Here is a 19,375-nt window from a genome sequence, read left to right as displayed (position 1 = left end):
TATTGGTTTCTGTATAAGGACTGGTATAGCTATAGGGATATAGGTAAAGATAGATCTACATCTATATACGCACCTGTAGATGTACGTGTGTATGTATATATGCACGTCTCTGCTTGTGCCCACACCGACGCACCTCGATGTAAAGCTAGCTGGAGGTACTTACTCGTAGACAGCGTTACACCTACACAGCTGCTTACGGGTCCGCTCACAGCTGCATGACACGTACAGAGAGGTGCCCATCCCTATGTGTGGGTCCGTGCACACACATGCTCACGAACCTGCCTGCACCCCTCCCCCCTGCCATCCCCTCCCCCCAGCAGACCCCAGCCCCGTGCTTGTCCCAGACCATGGCTCCCTCAGCTGTGGCCATGGGCGAGTGCCCTGCTGCAGGGGTACCCCCCATCCTCCCCCCATCCCGCCCTGGGAGGTGGAGCCCGTGCCCCCCCTGCCCTGGAGCGGGTACTCCCATGGGACTGCAGCCCCCACAGGGCCGGTGCCAGGTTGGTGGTGCTGGCGCGGCCGCGACGCAGGCAGGGCAGAGGCGAGGGGCCGGGGCACAGGCTGGGGAACAGCTTCGTGTTGTTGACCTCGTGGGCGTACAGCACCCGCTCGCACCCCCGCGCCCACCACCTCCAGTAACACGGGGGGCGGGAGCGACGCATGCAACGGGTCCCGTGCCGCGCCGGTGGCACCCGCGGCAACTTGGGCTGCGGGCAGGGTGGCCGGGCAGCTCGGGGCTTGCCCCCATGCGCTCCCCGCCAGCGGCCATCCCTGTGCTCCAGAGCCACGCCGGGTGGAAGTGGTACGATGGTCCAGGGCAGCACGGGTGGGAGCACTGGCTCGCGGCGCTCGTGGTGCAAACCACACTCTCCACTTTGCTCCAACAAAGCGTAAGCAAGCGAACGGGCGGCGAGGGCTGCGCGGCGGGCAGCGCACTTGGGTGCGCGTTTAGGATCTGTAGTCCTTTTTGCTGTAGGGTTTGTTGCCCAGGATGCTATCGATCTCGTGGATGATGGAAGACGACAGCTTCGGAAGGACCTGTGGGGGACGGGGGCCGCTGCTGGGAGTTGGGATCATGCTACTGGTGCATGTGGGAGGATGCAGCCGCCGGCACCACGCAGCCATGCTGCGCTCACCGCCTCCACCCCGCCACCTTGATGCTATGAGCCCCAGCTTGCCGGCTGAGTAACCCAGTTACGGAAAACCTGGGTCAGGCTCATCCCCTGCCTTCTCAGCCCAGTGAAGCCTCGTCTCTGCTGCTCGGTTTCAGATCAAGCAAAGCCCCTAATTTTTGTTTGGAGCCAGGTTTGGAATCTCCTTCTCCCACCTGGTGCATTGCAGCAGTGAGCACTGCAGCGCTGGGCGTTGCAGGAGCACATGTTGCAGGAACATGCATTGCAGCACTGCTGCAGCAATGCATGCACAGGCACGTGCTGCCCCGTTAAAGCCCCACGAGCGGGGTCTGCTCACTTCCCCGCAGTAAAGCCTCCCCTGGCACATGCTGCCGGCATGCCAGTGAGGCAGGGAGTACTGACCTGTATTGCTCCAATGTTCTCCATCAGCTGGTCGGCGTTGGAAGCACCCAGCAAGACAGAGCTGACGCCCTCGTTGCGCAGGCACCAGGCTGGGGCAGGAGGGAGAGCAGAGCCTGAGCATGGCCTGGCCACCCCTGGCGTCCCCCCGGCCCTCCCTGCATCCCCAGCCCCTTACCGATGGCGAGCTGGGGCAGGGTGCAGCCCAGGCGCTCGGCGATGGCCTGCAGCTCCTTCAGCTTTGCCTGCTGCCGCCGGCCCTCCTCACTCAGGATCTTGTCCTTCAGCCACTGGTATCCCTGGGGGCAGGAGGGGCCGTCACGGTGGAACTGAGGTGTACCAGGACCTTGCACAGGCAAGGCATCCCCAAACCCCCTGGGCTGTGGCTGCTGGACCTCCTGCTCCCACGGGGACCTTTTGATACCCCTGGCCCTGTGCCCCCCACTCTGCCCATCCCGTTGTGCCCCCCGCCCCGGCTCCAGCCAGGCTCACCTTCAGTGAGGCGCGTGAGTAGGGGGGGATCCCCCCGTCGTACTTCCCTGAGACAATGCCGCAAGCCAGTGGGGACCAGGTCATGGCTCCAACACCTGGGGACGGAGCAGAGCAGGGGGTGACACTGCCAGCCCACAGCTCCCCCGGGGACAGCGGCACAGGGGCTGCGCCATGCCCTGCCAGGCTCTGGTGGGCACCATACTTTGGGGGGGCTGCAGCAGGACCCCTGCTGCCGTACCTATCTTGTGGAAGAGCTCAGGGAGCTGCACCTCTACCTTCTCCCGCTGGAACATGTGGTACTCGGCCTGCTCGCAGATCGGTGGGATGAGGTTGAACTGCCGGGCCACCGAGTATGCCTCCTGCCAAAGAGCCGGGACTCTCAGTGCCCCACTGCCCCTGCTGAACCCCCCGCTGACCCCCACCCTGATGCCCCCAGCTGAGCCCTGAGCAGCCACCCCAAAAAATAATGAAGGCTCAAGTGCATCTGCAAGCGCTTGGCTCCTGAGAGCTGCTGTCTAATTAAATTAGTGTCACCAGCGGCACTGGGGCTGCTCCACCACAGCCGCCTCTGGCCCCCTGGGCCCCCTACCATGATCTCCATGGAGCTCCAGCGCGAGGTTCCCCAGTACATGGCCATCCCCTGGTTGATGACGTGGGTCATGGCTCGCACCGTCTCTGCCGGAGGGAAGGGGAGAGCGGCAGGCGGGCGTTAGCAGGGTGCTGTGCTGGCAGAAGGGGGCTCACGCCGCACCGACAGCTGACGAGCATCCCGCTCCCCAACACCGAGGCGGGAGCTGGGTTGTGTCTGGAGGATGCTTTCAGAGGAGCAGGATGGGGACCGAGGGAGCAGATGCTCAGGATTTGCCAGGGACCACGGCCGACCCTGACGTGCCGCTGGTGATGCCAGGACTCTCCCAGCATGGAGAGCTGCCCGGGGGTCCTGGCACCGGTCCCATGCCCCACAGGGTACCAGCACCAGCATCACGCTTGGCACCGCTGCCAGGGGAGGGACCTGAAGCATCACCCACGCACCAAGACCCAGGAGAAGGAGAGAAGCCCGGATCCCGTGCAGGGGCGTGGGGGTCTCTGGGGGGAGCCGGCCCTGAGCCATGCAGGCTGGGGCCAAGCCAAGGCACGCTCCTGCAGCCAAAGGCGGGCAGCGGGGAGAGCGAGGGGCGCGAGGTTTGCCTGGCCGGCACCAGAGTACGCACCCCGGCATGCTCGCAGCCACCCCGGCGAGGAGGGACCCTGCCGCGGTCCCCGGCATGGCTGCAAAGGGTGCCCCGTGACAAGGACCCTGGGCAGGCTGGGGAGCCTCGTTGCTTTTTTCCCTTCTAACTGCAAGATGGGGCTGGTAGTGGTGAGCTGCTGCTGTCTGTGCATTTTATGGCAGGGTTTGCTTGGGGCGGGGGGGATGGGGATGGGAATCACAAAGGAGTGGGGGTTCTGCCCCAGGAAATGCCGCTGGGACACAGGCAGCGGCCGGCGGGCAGAGTGCGGGCAGGGAGTACCTTCTACGATGAAAGTCCTGGACTTGGAGGAACTAAATGGGACCCCTGGTGATAAAAGAGAGATTTAGAGAGAGTGGAGTCGGCCGCTGCCGGGACGGGGGCAGCGACCTGCTGCCGCGCCACCAACCCGCCCCCGCCGCAGCCCGAGGCGGGTCCTGGCACCGGGCTGGGGTGGCAGAGCCTTAACCGTGGCACGGGCTGACCGAGGCGGCAGAGGAGCGGTTTCTGCTCGGGAAGGGAAGATGCCCTTGAAATAAAAGCCTGGCGCAAACCAACCGCGACAGCGATGAAAGGCAGCGGGGAGGAGCGTGGCACCGTGGATGGCACCCACCTTCCATCGGCGTGTTGGGGTCAGGCCGGTTGGCAAACACCACGTCCACGTACTCCAGCTGCAGCCGCTCCAGCGATGCCTTCAGACCTGCCGCAGCCACGGGACCGTCAGGCACGCCGGGCCCTGTGCCGCCAGCTGGCGAGGCAGCCGGTGTGGGCACAGCCTGGCGCCGAGGCCGGCAGCGCCCAGCGAGCATCCCTACCTTCTATGATGTGTTTTCTGGACAAGCCCCTCTCTGTCTCAGCCCTGGAAAAGGAAAGGTGAGTGAGAGCCTGGCACGCTCCGGCTGCTCTGCCGCAGGGTGGGCACGCTACCTACTTTCCTCCCCAGAAGATTTTGGTGGTGATGACCAGGCTGGACCGTCTGTGGGGAGAAAGAGTGAGTCACTGGGGGCAGCACCCACAAAGCCCTGCCTGCTCCCTGCCCGCATGCATTGATGCCATGGGCTGCCCTGCCACCTTTCCCCAGCCCATCGCCACGGCAATGACGGCTTTGCCGCACAGGAATGAAGTCAAGCTTACCTCCACCCTTTCTTCTTGATGATGTTCCCCAGCACCACTTCAGCCCTACAAGGGAAGGGGACATCAGCTGCTGCTGCCCTGGCTGCTGCGATGCCTCCGGGCCACCGTGGCCCGGGAGCAGCCACTGCTCGCCACGCTGCGCCACCGATGGCCATGGGCAGCATGGGACTGCCCAAGCCATCACCTGCGCCGAGCAAGCGCTCGCAGACCCAGCCTGGCAGCCGCTTTCAGCTGGCAAAGCCAGGAGACCCCACGCCGCTGCAGCTGAGACGTGCTGGAGGCTGGGGCGCAGGGTGAGGCCCCTTGTGCCCTTGCCGAAGCGGGGTACCTACTTGCCGGCAGCGTAGACTTCTGCTGTGTCAAAGAGATTAATGCCGTTGTCGTAGGCTAAAGTCATCAGCTGCTCCGCCATCTGCGAGAGGAGAGCGGGGAGGGTTGGCAGAGGGTTGGCCAAGGGCTGGAGCGCAGAGGTGTGCGCTCAGGAGCCCTGGTGAGTGCCGGCACACCGCATGCACTGAGACCAGTGCCTGTGGCTCTGCTGGCCCAACCTGTTCCCTGTTTTGCTTGGGAACGGCTGGGGAGGGATGGGGCGAGGGGGCGCAGTCCTTACCTCATCTGTGATTTGCCCTCCAAAAGTCACCCACGTCCCTGCGGAGGAGAAAGGGTGCAGGCACGGTGAATGCAGTGAGCACAGCGAGCATGGCGAACATCGAACGCCACTGCCCCCAGTCCCTGGCCCCCCACCCCAGCTCCCCCGGCATGCAGTGCCCACAGTTGGCCCCACTGCATGCGTCATGGTGCTCCCAGCACAGCCTGGTCGCTTTCTATTCATGTCAGAGGAGAAAAAGAGAAAATAATTTGACAACTTCTGGGCTGCATCTCAAAACCGCCGCCAGGCCAGAGCACAACCCTTTCCTTCCCTTCACAAAGCATCACTGGAGCAGGCGAGCGCTGCTCTCGCCAGGGAGGGCCAGCAGCGACTGCGGGATAGGGGGATGCCAAGGGGCTGCGGCAAACCCTGGCACTTACCCAGGCCCAGGCAGGACACGCGCAGCCCAGACTTCCCGAGGTTCCTGGAAGACAGACACCTATTAGGAAAGCCACCAGAAAGCCCCAAAACGCCATCTCATGCACCCGCGTGCCACCAAGCGCACCGTCCGCATGGGCTGGGAGGCATGATGGCGGTCCCTGGTCCCCATCCCTGCCCGGGGTGGTCCTGCAGTGAGGGTCCCCCAACAACTGGTTAAAAAGCCATCCCAGGCCAGGCACGCTGCAGCTTGCCGGCACTGTCACAGTGACGCTGTTTTCCCGCACACAAAATAATTGCCGTGCCCGGCAGGGTAATCCAGAGCAGCAGTGGGCTGTGACCTCGTTAAAGTGGCTCCCCGTAATGAGGCTGGGGTATCCGGCATCCCCGGCAGTGCTGCTGGCACGGGGGAACGAGGCAGGAGCAGGGGCAGATGGCATGCTGGCAGTCAGGCCTGGAGCATCCCACACGTGGCATGAGCTGTGCCCATTCTCTGCGGCACAGCCCAGGGCTGGCATGGGGAGAGGGTGCTTGGGAGTGGAGCAGTGTCCCGGAGAAATGGAGCACCCCTGAAAATTTAGGCAGCATAAGGAGCTGGAGAACAGCTTTAGGGAAGGGGGCCGGGCTGGCAGACGCCTTCGCCACAGTGATGGAGAGCCAGTTTCTTGTTAAAAATGACAAAAGCTCAAGAAATGAGCGTTAAAATAAACAAAGTGTAGGTGAGCCGCGGCAGCTCGCCCGCGCGGGTGTCGCATAGCAACGGGAGGCATCGCCACCGCGGCATCGCCAACACGGGCACGGCGACACGGGCACGGCGAGCGGGCAGCGAGCAGCCACGGTCCGATAGCGGCGGCTGTGAATCGTGGCCTGACCCGAGTCGGGGCATCTTCCTTCCGCACCACCGCATTATTGCCCAACATCTGGAGTCGCAGGCGCTCCCCCCTCAACCCTGTGTTATTTTTAGAGCGTTTCGCAGCACAGAGAGGCCATGGCCACGGCTCAAGCCCCTGTGATGGGGGGTCGTGACGGTGGGGGGATGGCATCGGCCACATCCCAGCCATTCCAGGCCACGGAGGCATCACCAGGGTCCTCCTGGGTGGGTGGGCACTGGCAGCCCATCACCGCTCCTGGCTTTCCTCCCTGAAAGTGTGTTGACCAGCTGCCCAATGGCGATGCTGGCAGATACCGGCGAAGGCCAAGCATCGCCCCGCACTGCACCATGGCTGCCCTATCCCATCTGTTTGCACGGAGCATCCCCCCATGCCACTGTCCCCACTGCAGCTGCCGGCGGGGACCCCCCTGAGCTGGCCACCCACTGCCTGGATGGGGGATGCCCCACATCCCCTGCTCTGGATGGGGACGTGACTGGCACTGAACCCGGAGGATGTCACCACACATGGCCCCAGCACTGCTGCCGCAAGGGTTTGGTGTTCAAGAGCTGGACGGAGCAGCCCCAGACCCCTCCCCAGAGCCTGGGCGAGGGGACGGCTGATTTGGACAATGATGGTGGGTGACAGCTGGTCTCACCCCAGTGCTCCACTGGCCTGCGGCGCTTTGTGCCTAACGCTGGTCACATCTGGGCTGTGACGGGGGCACGCAGTGGCTGTCAGCTGGACCGTGGTGTGCGTGCTTGCTCATCCGGGGGGAGCCCTCAGCCCCATGCCCGGCTGCACGCTCATCTCAGAGGGGGAAGCCCCCAGTGCTCTGCTCCAGTGCCAGGGATGGGGAGTGCATTAACCCAGTGGGTGCTGGCTGCGGGGGGGCACAATATGCACATGCCACCCTTCATTTCCAGACCCACCGCGGGCAGCTGAGGTCTGAATCCAGGCTTACAGCTCTGTGCACGCTTCGCAGGGCAGCAAGTCTCCGGCAGCGCTGTAGCGATGCCATGGCAGCCCGTGGATTAACGTGTGCCATGACTCTCAGACCCCCCGGGCTCGGCAGCCTGCCTGACTTGGCAGGGACTGGGGGTGCTCCTAGTCCTAGCCTAAATTTTAGTCTCTTCACCACCCCCCCCCCCATCCCGCTGGTTTTACACGAGGCTGGATCAAAGCCACCCCAAGAGGGGACAGGAGCAAACAGTGAGGAAGGCGACGGAGGCACCTGGTCGGCACTTTTAGCACTGAGAAACCTACCGGAGCAGGACGCAAGCTGGGGGTTAGGGGAGCACAGCACACCTAGCCCCCCCAGAACCTCCCCGCTCCCCCCTGCCCCCCCGATGTCGGTGAGGAACAGAGAAAGCAACTGGACAGGCAGCAAACCTGCCTGCCTGAGCAGCGCGCCCATCTCCTACCGGTATTTCATCCCCGGCTGCTTGACGCTGGACTCGCTGGAGGAGGGGGCGTTCTGCACCGAGAGCTGCCCCAGGCTGCGGGCCACCATGGCCACTGCTCGGAACTTGCCACGGGTGCCGAGACTGGGGCTGCCAGCATTCTGCCGGTTTAGCCGATCCTCCGCGCTCCGGCTCTTGATGCTGTGCTCGGAGCACACAAAGGAGACCTGCATGCTGCTCCGGCGGGCAGCCGCGCCAGCTGCCTAAATTTAGCCGGCGCCCCGAGCGAGGAGCGAGGCGGGGAGCTCCTCCCGTCGCTCCGCCAACGTGACGGCGGGGGGCTGCGGGCACCGAGCCGGCTCCCGGCAGCCCTCCTGCCCTCAATATTTGATGAGCTCAGGAAACGAGCAAGCGGCACCCGGGCAGGTGGGAGGGCAGGATGGGGAGCATCGCTGCGGGTGCCCCCCAAGAGGCCGCGGCACGGCAGGACACTGGTGCCCCACCGAGCAGCCCCTGCGGGCAATGCTTCCAGCCCAGCCCTCGTATGGGGTGCAGTGGGGGGCTGGGGTCCTGGGGGTGAAGGGGCCGCTCGTCTCCCTTTGGCTGCGCCACGGTGGCACAGCATCCCTCCTCCCAGGCGGATGCAAACCCCAAACAACACCTGCCGGCAGGAACGTTTGCCTATCACCAACTAACACGATTCCGGGGCGAGAGCGCCGGCGGTGGCCATGCCACCGGGGCAGGGGCCAGTGGTTTGCTGAAGTTGGGCTGGTTGCCCCCTCAGGGCCATGGCCCCAGCAGCACACCCCCCAAATTTCACCCAGCGCAAGCTAAGCGGATTTAGGCAAAACCCAGCCCAGCATCTCCTGATGAAGGGGGGATGCAAGCTGGCTGTGCTACAGCAACGTTTTGTGGCTGGGGCCGTGTCCCAGCTGCTGGCCCCTGGCATGCCCCCTGGGGCTTGTGGGGGAAATTATGGACATTTGGCCCCGACCTAATGAGAAATATTGTAATCTCCTCTGCTTCCCTGTGCCACAAAGCTCCTTAGCTGGGTAATCCCACCAGCGCCGGCGCAGGAGGGACCTGGCAGCAATCAGCAGCTCCCTGGAGGAGGAGAAACCCCAGAGATTTTGGGGGCAGCGGACACATGCTCAAAGGATCACCTTCAGGGGTGCCTGTGCCAGCCTCTCCCCATCAATAAATAACCACCCCATGAATATTAGATGGGCTCTCGCTGCTGTGTAAATGTTACCACTGTCATTGTGAGTGGAGGGGAACCTGACCTGCAGCGTGGCACGGCAGGAGCCGGCAGAGCTGCCGCTCCCGGTGGCTTCACCGCAGCAGAAGGGGGGCAAGGGACACCCCTGCATTTTCTCAAGGGGGAACAGCCGCTGTCCCCAGCCCAAGCCTGAACCAGGTTACTGGGGGTGTCCAGCCCCACACCCCACCTGCCACGCTGGGGGAGAGCAGCAAGGGATTGTCTGGGCACAACAGCCACATGCCCTCAGAGCAGTCGCATCCAACTCTCCAGCTGCCCGGCACATCCTCCTTGCACCAGCCCGTAACGAGAAGGACAGAAGTCAACTGAAACCCTGATACACCTTGCACCACGCCCAGGGCCCACATACAAAATTAATGGAGCACCAGCACTGCCACAAATGCTCATCAAAGGGATAAAGCGTTTCCGCAGCCATTTGCTCTACCCGCCCGAGCTCTAGAAGCACGGAGTGTGTTTGCACTTGCAAACTTCTCAACAGCAAAAGGGAACACCAAGTGAGAAGCTCAAAGATCATCGAGCAAGCAAGAGGTGACGGTGCTGACCTGCTGCAGCCTCGCCTGTGCACGCTGTGCCAGATTGCCTATCGTGCCAATGACACCTGCTCCTCCCAACCTCGGCACAGCACAGGGAAATCAGTGAAAGCCGGATTTTTCCCCAGTGAGGTGTAAAACCAGCGCTAAGCAGCATCCCCTGTTCCATCCCCGCATCTTGAGCCGGGTGCGCTCAGCCCTCGCCACTTTCGCTGCCCTGGCAGGCACCGGCACCGCCTTACCTGTACTTCATGCCAGTGGTGCGGGCGGTGCTGTCGGCCAGGGAGAGCCCGTGCATCCGCAGGAACTCCTCCAGCGTCTTTGCCCGTGCTGCCACCCGCACATCCCGCAGCCGCCGCAGCTCCAGCCCATCCGCCGGCCGGGGGGCCGGTGGCAGCCCCCACTCGGGAGGGTGCCGGCTGGCCACGCTGCGCAGGCTCTCGCTGTACGTCATGGAGAGCATCCCGCCACCCCAGCGTGGGCTCTGCAGGCCGGCCCTGCCGCTGACCGCTCAGGGATGCTATGGAGAGAGCTGGGAAAGCATCCCGCTGCAATGCCAGGCTCCATCGCTGCTCAGGGCAGAGCCCTGCCCATGCTGTGATGCTGGAGTGGTGGCACCCACCCTTGCAAGGACGGGGAGGGGAGAGCAGGGACCCTGGCAAAGCCAGTTGCTTCAGCAGAGCAAAGCCTTGGCAGGGGAGCCAAAGCGCAAAGGAAGGGAGAAGGCGGCAGTGTGGCAGGGAAGGGCCGTGGCACTGTCTATGGCTGGTGGCAATGGGTGGCAGCGCAGCAGGGGGTGCAGCCACGGCCACCCTGAGCCCTGTGAGCTGCTGTCCCAGTTCACACCAGCTGGGTTGACACTGGTTTGCATCCTCCCAAGGGATGCGCTGGGGCCAGGAGCTGGCTGAGGTGGGGCGAGTGGTGGCACAAGTGCCACCGGTGAAAGCCGGCACTGTGTGCCAGCAGGAGAGTCCAGGGTGAGAAATGTGTCCTTGTGGGGCTCCCTGGGGAGGGTGGGCATCCGCAGAGGGGCTGTAGGCACTGGGTGCTCGCTGGTGGCTGCCATGCCCATGGCAGGCTGCTGCAACCAGTGCCACCAGGCAACACCTTCCCCACAGCCCCCACAGGTGCGGCAGTGACCTCCCAGTCAGCGCGGGCTGCCGAAAACAGCCTGCCGCAGAGCGGGCTCCTCGCGCCGGTGGTGCTCACCACCTCCACGGCTGGGATCTTGCCAGTGGTGGCACTGGCACCGATACCCCTGCCACTCTCTGCAGCGTCCCTCACACTAAGTGTCTGCAAGGAGTGAGGAGCGGGGCCAAAACCGCGGCGCTGGCGCTGAAGCAGCCGCTGGGAGTCACCACACCGGCACCAGGCTCCAGCCCGGCTCCCACTGGTGGTTTCTTCTTTCCCTGCAAAGCTCAAATTTACAGCAGCAGGAGCAGAGAGCAAAGCGCACTATCCCGCTGAGGTGTGACCTCAAGAAAAAAAGCAGAAAACCCAGAAAATACAGAGCACCAGCTGCTGCCGGAGACCCTCCCATGCTCCTCTGGCTGGGCAGCAAGGGCTTGGGGACACGGGGAGATGTGGACAGGGGACTCCTCTCCTGCGGCAAAGCCAAACTGAACCCTGGCCACCAGCCTCCTCTCCCTGCCGTGCCTCGAGTCCAGAGCCAGCTCCAGACCTTCTCCATGGCTGGTGGGTTTAATTAGGGCAGCACCAATGGCTCCTGATGGGCATGGGCACAGCACCTGGTCCCGGCAGGACCCCCATGTCCCTGGCAGGACCCCCTCGCGCTACAGCTGCCGGGAACAGCCTGAGCTGGCTGCACGGCTGCTCTACAGCTTCACCGCGCTGCAGTGAGATGGCTGCAGCAAGCGGGGCTGCGGGGGGTTTGGGCTGGGCTGCTTCAAGGAACGGGGCAGGAGCCCACGGGCCACCTCACTTCGACACCTCTCTGATTTTCGGCTGCGTAATGTTACGGGGCAGCGGAGAGAGCGCGGAGGCAGCGGGTTCACCCATGGGCCCTTCGTTAGCAGAAATCCGGACGCTGCCTGAGGGAGAAGAAGCAGTGGGGGCTGCAGGAGCTGCCGAAGCCCAAGCAGCGCCATGCCCAAGCAGGAGAGGCTGTTTTGTGGGGCAGGAGCAGCAATGGGGACACAGGCTCTGCGGGATAACGGGGCCGCTAGTGCACGGCAGGGCACAACAAATGGGTGACAGCTGGGTGCACAGGTTAGCTGCTTGGAAAGGCGTCTGTCCAGCCTAGCTTGCCCAGCTGGGAACTTGTTGGCAACCAACAGCCTGCTTAAAACCAAAAAAGACCCCAAACAAAAAGCTCCCCAAGCCACCAAATCCTGAGCCACCCCCTGCAGAACCCCTTCCCTGCTGCCCGCAGCCAGCTATGCCCATCCCAGCTTGCGCCCGCGCCGCCGGCCCCGACTCACCCGCACGCTGGGGATGCTGCTCATCAACAGCAAAGCTCTGGGCAGCCAGGCTGCCCCGGGGCAGCTATAAAAGACGCACGGCCACTGATTTTTTGCATTAGGGGAGTGTCAGCGCTTGGCGTCCAAAGCAATTGGCAGCTGCGACGGGCCCCCCCAGAGCCCAGCTTTCTCACCACACTCCATTAGCCCTATTAGGGGATTTTCTTCCTTGTGAAAGGGAGCTAAATTATTCATGCCCGCTTTGCTAAAAGCCCAGGGATGTGCCGCTGCTTTATCAACGCTGGCATCGCTGCCTCTGCCCGCAGCACAGCCCACCCTCGCCCTGCTGTGACAGGTCCCACGCCACCGGCATGTGGGGTCAGCTGGGGGCAGTCAGGGAGCCGAGCCGGACCCCTGCGGCGCACGCAGCCCTCCTGCCATCCCCACAGCAGCTGGGCTGTAGCAGGACCGAAACACGGACTCCTCCAGGCAGGAGCCCTGGAACGGGGCTGGGTGACAAGACACTGGTGGCAGCTGCCTACAGGCAGCCTACAGGCAAGCTGGCTCCTGCCCATCAGCCTCGGGAGCCTTTTGCACCAGATGTGTCCAGCGGTTCAGGTGTGTGGCTGTGCCTGGCCAGTTTGGCAGCCAAAACCCACCAGTGGCTCAGGCTCGGCAGTGTCGGTCGTAGCACATTGCTGGGACAGGCGAGCTCGCAGTGCCGCCGAGCCAGCCTGGTGCCAGCCAGCCTCTCCTCCTCCCGCCATGCATGGGGAGGCCATGGCTCCCTTGGGGGGCAGCCCCCCAGCCCCCAGCCCATTGCAGCCAGGCCGGACCTGGTCCAGCGCTGCTGGGCTGCTGTGGCCCCATGAGCACCAAAGCAGCCACTGGCACAGAGTGCAGGAAAAAGTGCTGCCTTCACTTCAGACGGTAAAAGCTGGGGCACAGGGGGAAGTGTTGCCTTCTGTACCACTTAAAGACGCTTCTCTTAATGGAAGGAGCAGTGAAGCGGCTGGCCAGGTTCCTGGAGCTGCCCTTGGGAAAACCCAGAAGGCTCTTCCAGGCACAGCATCAGCACGGGATGCTCCCCCCGAGCCAAGCCAAGCCCTGCACCCCCACGGTGGCTGTCCCTCAGTAGCCCTCTGGCCACGTTCTGCTCCTTGGGGAGCCTGGCAAGGATGGCCCCCACCCACCCAGCCACACACCAGGGTCCCCACGCCGCTCTGCCAAACCCATGAGCAGGTGAAGACGGGATGCCGCGCCGGCAATGCCCGTCCCACACGGATGGTCCCCTGCACCGTGGGCAGGGCTGTGCCAGCAGCATCAGCACCGGCAGCACCACGGACACGGGCAGGGGTTGCCGGGGCTTCAGCCGCATCCGCTTGTCGGGGGAGGATTTTGGGGAGGGGGAAGAACTGGGTTACCTGTAGAACTGGAGCTGGCGCTTGGGGCTCCCATACCTCGCGCTTCCGACAGCAAAGGGAAGAAAGAAGAAAGATGCCACAAACCCCGTTAGAAAGGTGGAGCGGGACCGAGCAGCAGAGCCAGCAGCCGTGGCAAGGGTTGGTGGTGTCCACCCCGTGTCACATGGCAGGGGGACACCACGCAGCGGGCACCGGCACGATCCCCGGCAATACCCACTCTTCCCATAACAGGCATCAGCACCTAAAACTGCTGCTGCTGCCATGTGGGGCTTTGCAGTCCTGCAAGTTTTTGCACAAAGTCTGCCAGGGTGGTTTTGGGGTGTCGTAGCCCCAGGTTTGAAGTCCTGGGTTTGAAGCCCCCCTCCCAGCACCGACCCGCATCCTTACCTGTAAATCATCCCTGGGGAGCCTGTCTGCCTCAGCGAGAGTCGCGCCGGGGAGTCAGTGGTGGATTCGGGATACATGGAGCCAGCCTGGGCTCCCCGGAGCCGCTCGCCGCCTCACCCCTGCCACAGGGGAAAAGAAAAAGAGGAAGAAATGGGGGTTTCTGGGGCGCATGCATGACGGTGCTTCCTGTTGCAGAAGCTGGTGAGCCGGATGGGTGTGTGGCACGGGCAGTGAAGGCAGGGCACCGCAGCCCTGCCAGACCCAGCCCCCCAACCCTGACCCACCGCCGATCCCAAATCCATCCCACCCTGGCCCTGTGCTGCCGACTCCCCAACTTGGTTGCTCTCCCCAAATTCCTGGGGCTTCTGGGGAGGGCAGAGCAGGGCTGCTTGCTGCTTGCCTCGCTGCTCACCTCACTGCCCACTTTCCCGCCCGCCTCGCTGCCCATGGGAGGCAAGCAGGGCATGCCACCGGGCAACCCAGCTGCGGCAGCGAGGCAGTGACCCGTGCCATGGAGGTCTTGCAACATATCAGGAAATGGTGAGGAAATGTGGGCCTGCGAAATGAAATGCTTTGCTGGTGCCCAGCACTAACACAACCCCCGGAGGGTCCCTCTGTGAGTGACAAGTCAAGGAAAGGAAAACAGCCTGGCCTTTCCCACAGCCTGCATGTGACTGCGTGAGCAAGAGTAGGAGTTGCGAGGGAAAGGGGGGCTCACCCCAGGCACCCCTGACCCTCCCCGTCCTCATCTCCATTCCAAGGAGCCATCTGGCATGACTCCCTAGGGAGCTGCTCCCGCTCCCCATCCCACAACACCATCAGCAGTTTCCAGTATCACAGAAAACCACAACACCTCCCCTACAAAATCGGGGCTAATTTTTAAATTTAACCCATCTTTCTTCAGGCCATCTGTGAAATACCATCTTCATGCTGCAGGTCATGAGCTGCTTTTTTTGCCTGTATGGGAAATGAGAGATCTCCAGGCTCCTTCCCCAGATGTCCTGGGCACAGCGGGAGCTGGTCTTTGCAGAGCGAGCTCATGTCCTGGCACACATCCTGCCTATGTCCTGGCACGGCATGCCTGCATCCCGCATCCCTCCAGCATCCCAGCCTGGTGTGCCTGCATATTGCATCCTGCATGCATCCCAGCAGCTCATGCCTGCATCTCTCCTGCATCCTGCATCCTGCATCCCAGCCCGGTGTGCCTGCATCCTGCAACACTCCTGCACCCTGCAAATCTCCAGCATCCTGACACGGTGTGCCTGCACCCTGCATCCCCCCCAGCATCCTGTATCCCTCCAGCATCCCAGCCTGGTGTGCCTGCACCCTGTATCCCTCCAGCATCCCACATCCCTCCAGCATCTCAGCCTGGTGTGTCTGCATCCTTCCAGCATCCTGCATCCCTCCAGCATCCCAGCCCAGTGTGCCTGCACCCTACAATACTCCTGCACCCCACATTCCTTCAGCATCCTGCTTCCCTCCAGCATCCTGGCACGGTGTGCCTGCATCCCGCATCCCACATCCCTCCAGCATCCTGCAACCCTCCAGCATCCTGGCCCGGCATGCCTGCATCCCGGTGCAGCCCCTGCAGCCCACGCGGCCCAATGGCAGCGGCTGCGGCAGCCGAGCCCGTCCCCGCGGAGCCACCTGCCCGCCCACCGCAGCTCCTGGCCCCACTGCAGCCCCCAGTGCAAAGCCCCATCTCCCCCCTCCCCTGAGCGCCGCAGAAATGCGGCTCCCTTTGGCCGCAGCCACGCCAGCGCGGGAGGCCAGGCAGGGTCCGTAAAGCCGGGTTTGTCGTTCCAAGGGCAGGAGGGAGCTGCTGCCCTTGGCCCTGCACCATTGCACTGTGTGCCCCGAGCCGGTCCCTGCTGAGCCCCCCAAACCATTGCGACCCCCTGGCTTCTTCTGGGGGCTGCCTGCATCGCCTTCACAGCCCCCCACAGCCTGGTGTTGGGCAGCTGCCTGCAATGACGGCAGCAGCAGCTGCCACCTGCCCAGGCACCGTCCTGCCCGCTCCCGCAAGGCGCTTTACACCCTCTCGGCATCACTTAATCAGCAGCAGTATAACGAAACCGAGGCGAGCTGGGGGGATGCCGGCAGGAGGGCCGGCCAGCCCCTGGCCCCCCAGCTGCAGTGGGGGCAGCCGTGCCGCTTCCTCGCTTGCACTGCCACAAACCACGACTTAAAACTTCTTGCCCAGTTTAGGACCGGCTCTGTCTGCGGCTCCGGGGGTCTGTGGGGTGATGAGCTCAGCTCTGAGAGGAGCTCGTCTCTCCGCAGTTTTCAGCAGGACCCGACAGCCCTCGTCCGTTACCTCGCGGTAATGCCGGGGGACCGAGTGCGGTGGCTGGTAAATCTCCGGCAGCATCAGAGGAACTTTGCCGGGAAGCGCTGCTGGACCACCGGCACACGGGGCAGGGCTCCGTGCCCTGAGGAGCCAGAGCATCCCAGGCCCTGGGGCCAACTCGCCCCTCTGGGTCCTGCGAATCAAAGACACTCCCAAAAGCCCAGTCCCCTCCACACCGGCAGTTTGGGTGCTTCCCTGATACCACTCCTGCACCTTCAGCTTCCTCATGGCAAAACTCAGCCATGAGTCCACAACTGCAGGAGTTTCCACAGGGTGATGCACGGAAAGGGAAGAAAAGTGTTTTCTTCTGCAGATGTGCCTGGGACCCAGATGCCAGGGTGCCCTGAAAGCTCCTGCTCCCACTGGGCTCCATCCCTGTCCCTGGCTGGCACGATGGGGCATGAGAGCCTGGGCGCTGAGACCCTGGCAGGATTTATGGCCAGGAAGCCCCCAGGAGCCAAAGCTCTGGCAGATCACGCTGGGGGACAGTTTGCAGACCACAGCCTCCCAAACACACTGTCGTCAAAGCAAGAGGCGAAACTGCACATGGAATTAATCAGAATATTAGGGACAAGGCCTCTGCACCCACTGATGAGCCCGAGCCCCAGAGGGTGAGGTGCTGGGGTGGGGGAAGCAGCAGGACCCCTGCCCTGGGCACTCCAGCATTCTTCCCAGCTGCTCAGGTGAGAGATGCAGGGGAGACAGCATCGAGCATCTCCTTGCTCCAGGTGCCTGTCCCCGTATTCCTCCCCCTTTCTTTTACAATGTTTGCAAACAGCACCCTCAGCAAATGCCCCCCCCCCCCAACCTCAACACGCCACAAGAAAGATGACTTTAGCACAATTACTCACACTGCCCTGCTCTGCCTTGCAAATGACTTTCTACCTGGCACCTCCTGCCGTCACCTTTTGGCTCATGCCTGGCACTGGGCCCTCGGCACCCCCTGGCTGCTCCCAGCCCCCCGCCTGCAGCACGGCCGCCGCAGGGAGCCGCAGAGCAGCAGCCCTGCCCCTTCTCTCTGCCCGGGAAGCCTCTGCTGCAGAGCAGTGTTCCCCCAGCCTGCCATCACGTTCCGGACTCCCTCTGACCATGGCTGGTGGGCTTGGGCATGTTTACGAGCCGGTTATTAAGACAACGAAGGTGGCGGGCGATGGGGATTTAGCTGCGACACATGAGGTCGCCTGCGATGCGCCGTGTGTGCCCAAGCACAGGCACCCGGCACTGCTTGGTTCCCCGAGTCAATGACACAGCCCAAAACCACAGGCAACACATCAGATGGGGTTATGCCTGCTTGGCCGTCATGTACACTGGAACGAGAGTAACTGGGTCCCATCAGGCCACCAAGCACCCATGGGTCCCCGATGTGCAGCACTGGCAACACACACACCTTCCCCAGTGAGCCGGTGGACAGGCTCCCTGCTGTGCCCTGGCTGCTGGCACGGCTGAGCCACCGCCACAGTACCATAGACCCACCGGCAGTGCTGACCACCCCGGCACCGGCACCTACCTGGCTCTGGTGCTCTAAAGGAGATGTGCAGTCAGGAGGAACAAAAACAAACAAAAAGAGATAAAACCCCAGCTGCCAGCAGAGCTGGAGGCTCTGCAGGTTTTGGGAAGCAGTGCCGGTGCCGGTGCAGAGCAGCTGCGACAGCCGGAGGCAAACGCAGCGGATGATGGTTCCTACCCCATTCCCACTCCGTCCCTGGGAAAAGGCATCCGGCGGAGGAGGGGAAGGTGAGCCCTCCGCACCTCGGGATGCGGCAGCACCCAGGGATGCTGCAGAGCTGTCCCTGCCGCTCTCACATCCTGACTCGGCAAGTTTGGCTCAGCTGGTGGCGTGCAGTCGTGGCGTGCAGCCCGGTTTCCCGATCCCACCGGTGCCTTAACTGTGTCGGCGCCACAGCCCAGCACTGGCACCTCGCTTGGATGAGTGAGCGTCTGCCACCTGGCCATCCTGAGGCTCAGGCGTGGGGAGGCTCAACCAGCGGTCACGGGGAGCCCAGAGCAGGACGTTTCCATCATCGGATGCCTTTAAATCATGCTGGGTGTTTCTCTTAAAAATAAAATGAGGGTGCTTGCAGATGATGCTGCGGGGCTACCTCCCAGCACCAGGGTTTGCTCAGCCGATGTGTCCCGCTGGCAAGCCAGCCATCCTCCTCCGCTTGCCCCAATCGTGCCTTCTTCAGCAGCTTTTGCTTTTTGGCCATCTTGGGGAAAAAAAACCCACCCTGGGGTGCGTGGTCCAGAGACACCCTGGTAACTGCAGCATGCTGGTCCCCGGCAGCAGCACGGCACTGTAAACCTGCAGCAATAACACCACCAATGTGGCCGGATTTAACAGGAAAACCAGAGGCCACGCCAGAAAAAAGGGGTCAGGGTTTCAGAAGGGTGCAGCAACACTTTGTCATTTATAAATTTGGAAAAAGCAGCCCCTGTCCATCATCCGAGTGGTGCTCAGCTCCACAGCAGCATCCTGCCGCTTCCTCTTGGCCTCCCGGTGCACTCCTGACGGTGACGCTGCCTGCTCCGGTGATGCTGCCTGCTCCGATCCACTGGCGGGACCTCTCGGCATCCCCGGGTGGGCCATCCCAGCACGCTGCCCACCTTCCGCCCCGGGAAGGTGTGCTTTGCCGGGAGGGCAAAACCATAACGCATCCCACGACACCTGCCTTAACGGCAAGGGCACGGTGCTGGCCGAGCGGGCACGGGGGTCCCCATCGCAGGGAAAACAGCCTGGAAAAGCGGAGTTTCCGCTCGGCCGAGCGCGGGGCAGCTCCGCCCGGGGAGGCGCTGGAGGTGCCCACCGGCGCGGCCCTCCTGCTGCCTGCGGGCCGGCCAGCACGCCGTGCCACCGGGCCCTAAGCGCCTGCCATCTGCCGGTGCAACGTCAACAAGCCCTCAGCCGGCAGCACCGGCGGCGGGACGGCCAAGCCGGGCTCGGGGCAGAACGCAGGGGGATGTCACCGCCGCTCCCCGCGCGGCGCCTGCACAGCCGCCGCCGGGCGAGGGGCCCCGCTCTCCCACCGGGGCGGGGCGTGCGGTGGCACGGCCTTACCATAGCTCTGTCCGCCGCCGTGCCCGCATCCATCACACCCCTCCCCCGGCCCCCAGCCCGGTGCCCATCGTCCCCCCCCGCCGCGCCCCACAGCCCCGGGGCCGCTCCCGCACCTGCCCGCCGTCCGCCGCTCCCCGCCGCTCCGCCGCGGCGCCCTCGTGGGGGGCAAGCCCCACCCCTCACGCCGCCGATTGGCCGAGCCGTCCGCCTCTCCCGCCGCATACAAATACCTGGCGCCCTGCGC

General features: G+C 63.6%; 1 protein-coding gene across 9 annotated transcripts; it reads right to left on the bottom strand.

The window, feature by feature from the left end:
- Window positions 1–562: 562 nt before the first annotated feature.
- Window positions 563–19,330, bottom strand: KCNAB2 (potassium voltage-gated channel subfamily A regulatory beta subunit 2). Of its 9 annotated transcripts, XM_040588082.1 has the most exons (18): window positions 17,761–18,221; window positions 17,584–17,597; window positions 13,727–13,845; window positions 13,340–13,381; window positions 5,417–5,460; window positions 4,998–5,035; window positions 4,720–4,799; window positions 4,388–4,432; window positions 4,185–4,229; window positions 4,069–4,112; window positions 3,867–3,953; window positions 3,536–3,580; window positions 2,614–2,699; window positions 2,263–2,383; window positions 2,025–2,119; window positions 1,711–1,831; window positions 1,536–1,624; window positions 563–1,038 (listed from the first exon to the last, which is right to left on the bottom strand). In XM_040588082.1, the coding sequence occupies exons 3-18, from the start codon at window positions 13,801–13,803 to the stop codon at window positions 949–951; spliced, it is 1,149 nt and encodes a 382-aa protein (XP_040444016.1). In that variant the 5' UTR covers window positions 13,804–13,845; window positions 17,584–17,597; window positions 17,761–18,221; the 3' UTR covers window positions 563–948. The 9 variants fall into 9 exon arrangements, with proteins under 9 accessions (XP_040444016.1, XP_040444017.1, XP_040444018.1 ...); XM_040588083.1 differs by lacking the exons at window positions 17,584–17,597; window positions 17,761–18,221 and adding an exon at window positions 19,245–19,330; XM_040588084.1 differs by lacking the exon at window positions 13,340–13,381.
- Between the last annotated feature and the right edge of the window lie 45 nt (window positions 19,331–19,375).

The sequence above is a fragment of the Falco naumanni genome, chromosome 3 (assembly GCF_017639655.2).
Source record: "Falco naumanni isolate bFalNau1 chromosome 3, bFalNau1.pat, whole genome shotgun sequence".
In the NCBI taxonomy this organism is placed as follows: Eukaryota; Metazoa; Chordata; class Aves; order Falconiformes; family Falconidae; genus Falco; species Falco naumanni.
The sequence above is the reverse complement of the archived record's forward strand: the minus strand, read 5'-3'. Positions and strand labels throughout refer to the sequence as shown.

Bases quoted from the DNA above. Each gene is read 5' to 3' on its own strand.
- KCNAB2 (XM_040588077.1), bottom strand. From the start codon at position 9,958: ATGCTCTCCATGACGTACAGCGAGAGCCTGCGCAGCGTGGCCAGCCGG. The intron at 4,800-4,997 runs GTAAGGACTGCG...CTCCTCTCGCAG, and splicing joins GAGGGCAAATCACAGATGAG to ATGGCGGAGCAGCTGATGAC. The intron at 1,832-2,024 runs GTGAGCCTGGCT...TCCTGCCCCCAG, and splicing joins ACTCACGCGCCTCACTGAAG to GGATACCAGTGGCTGAAGGA.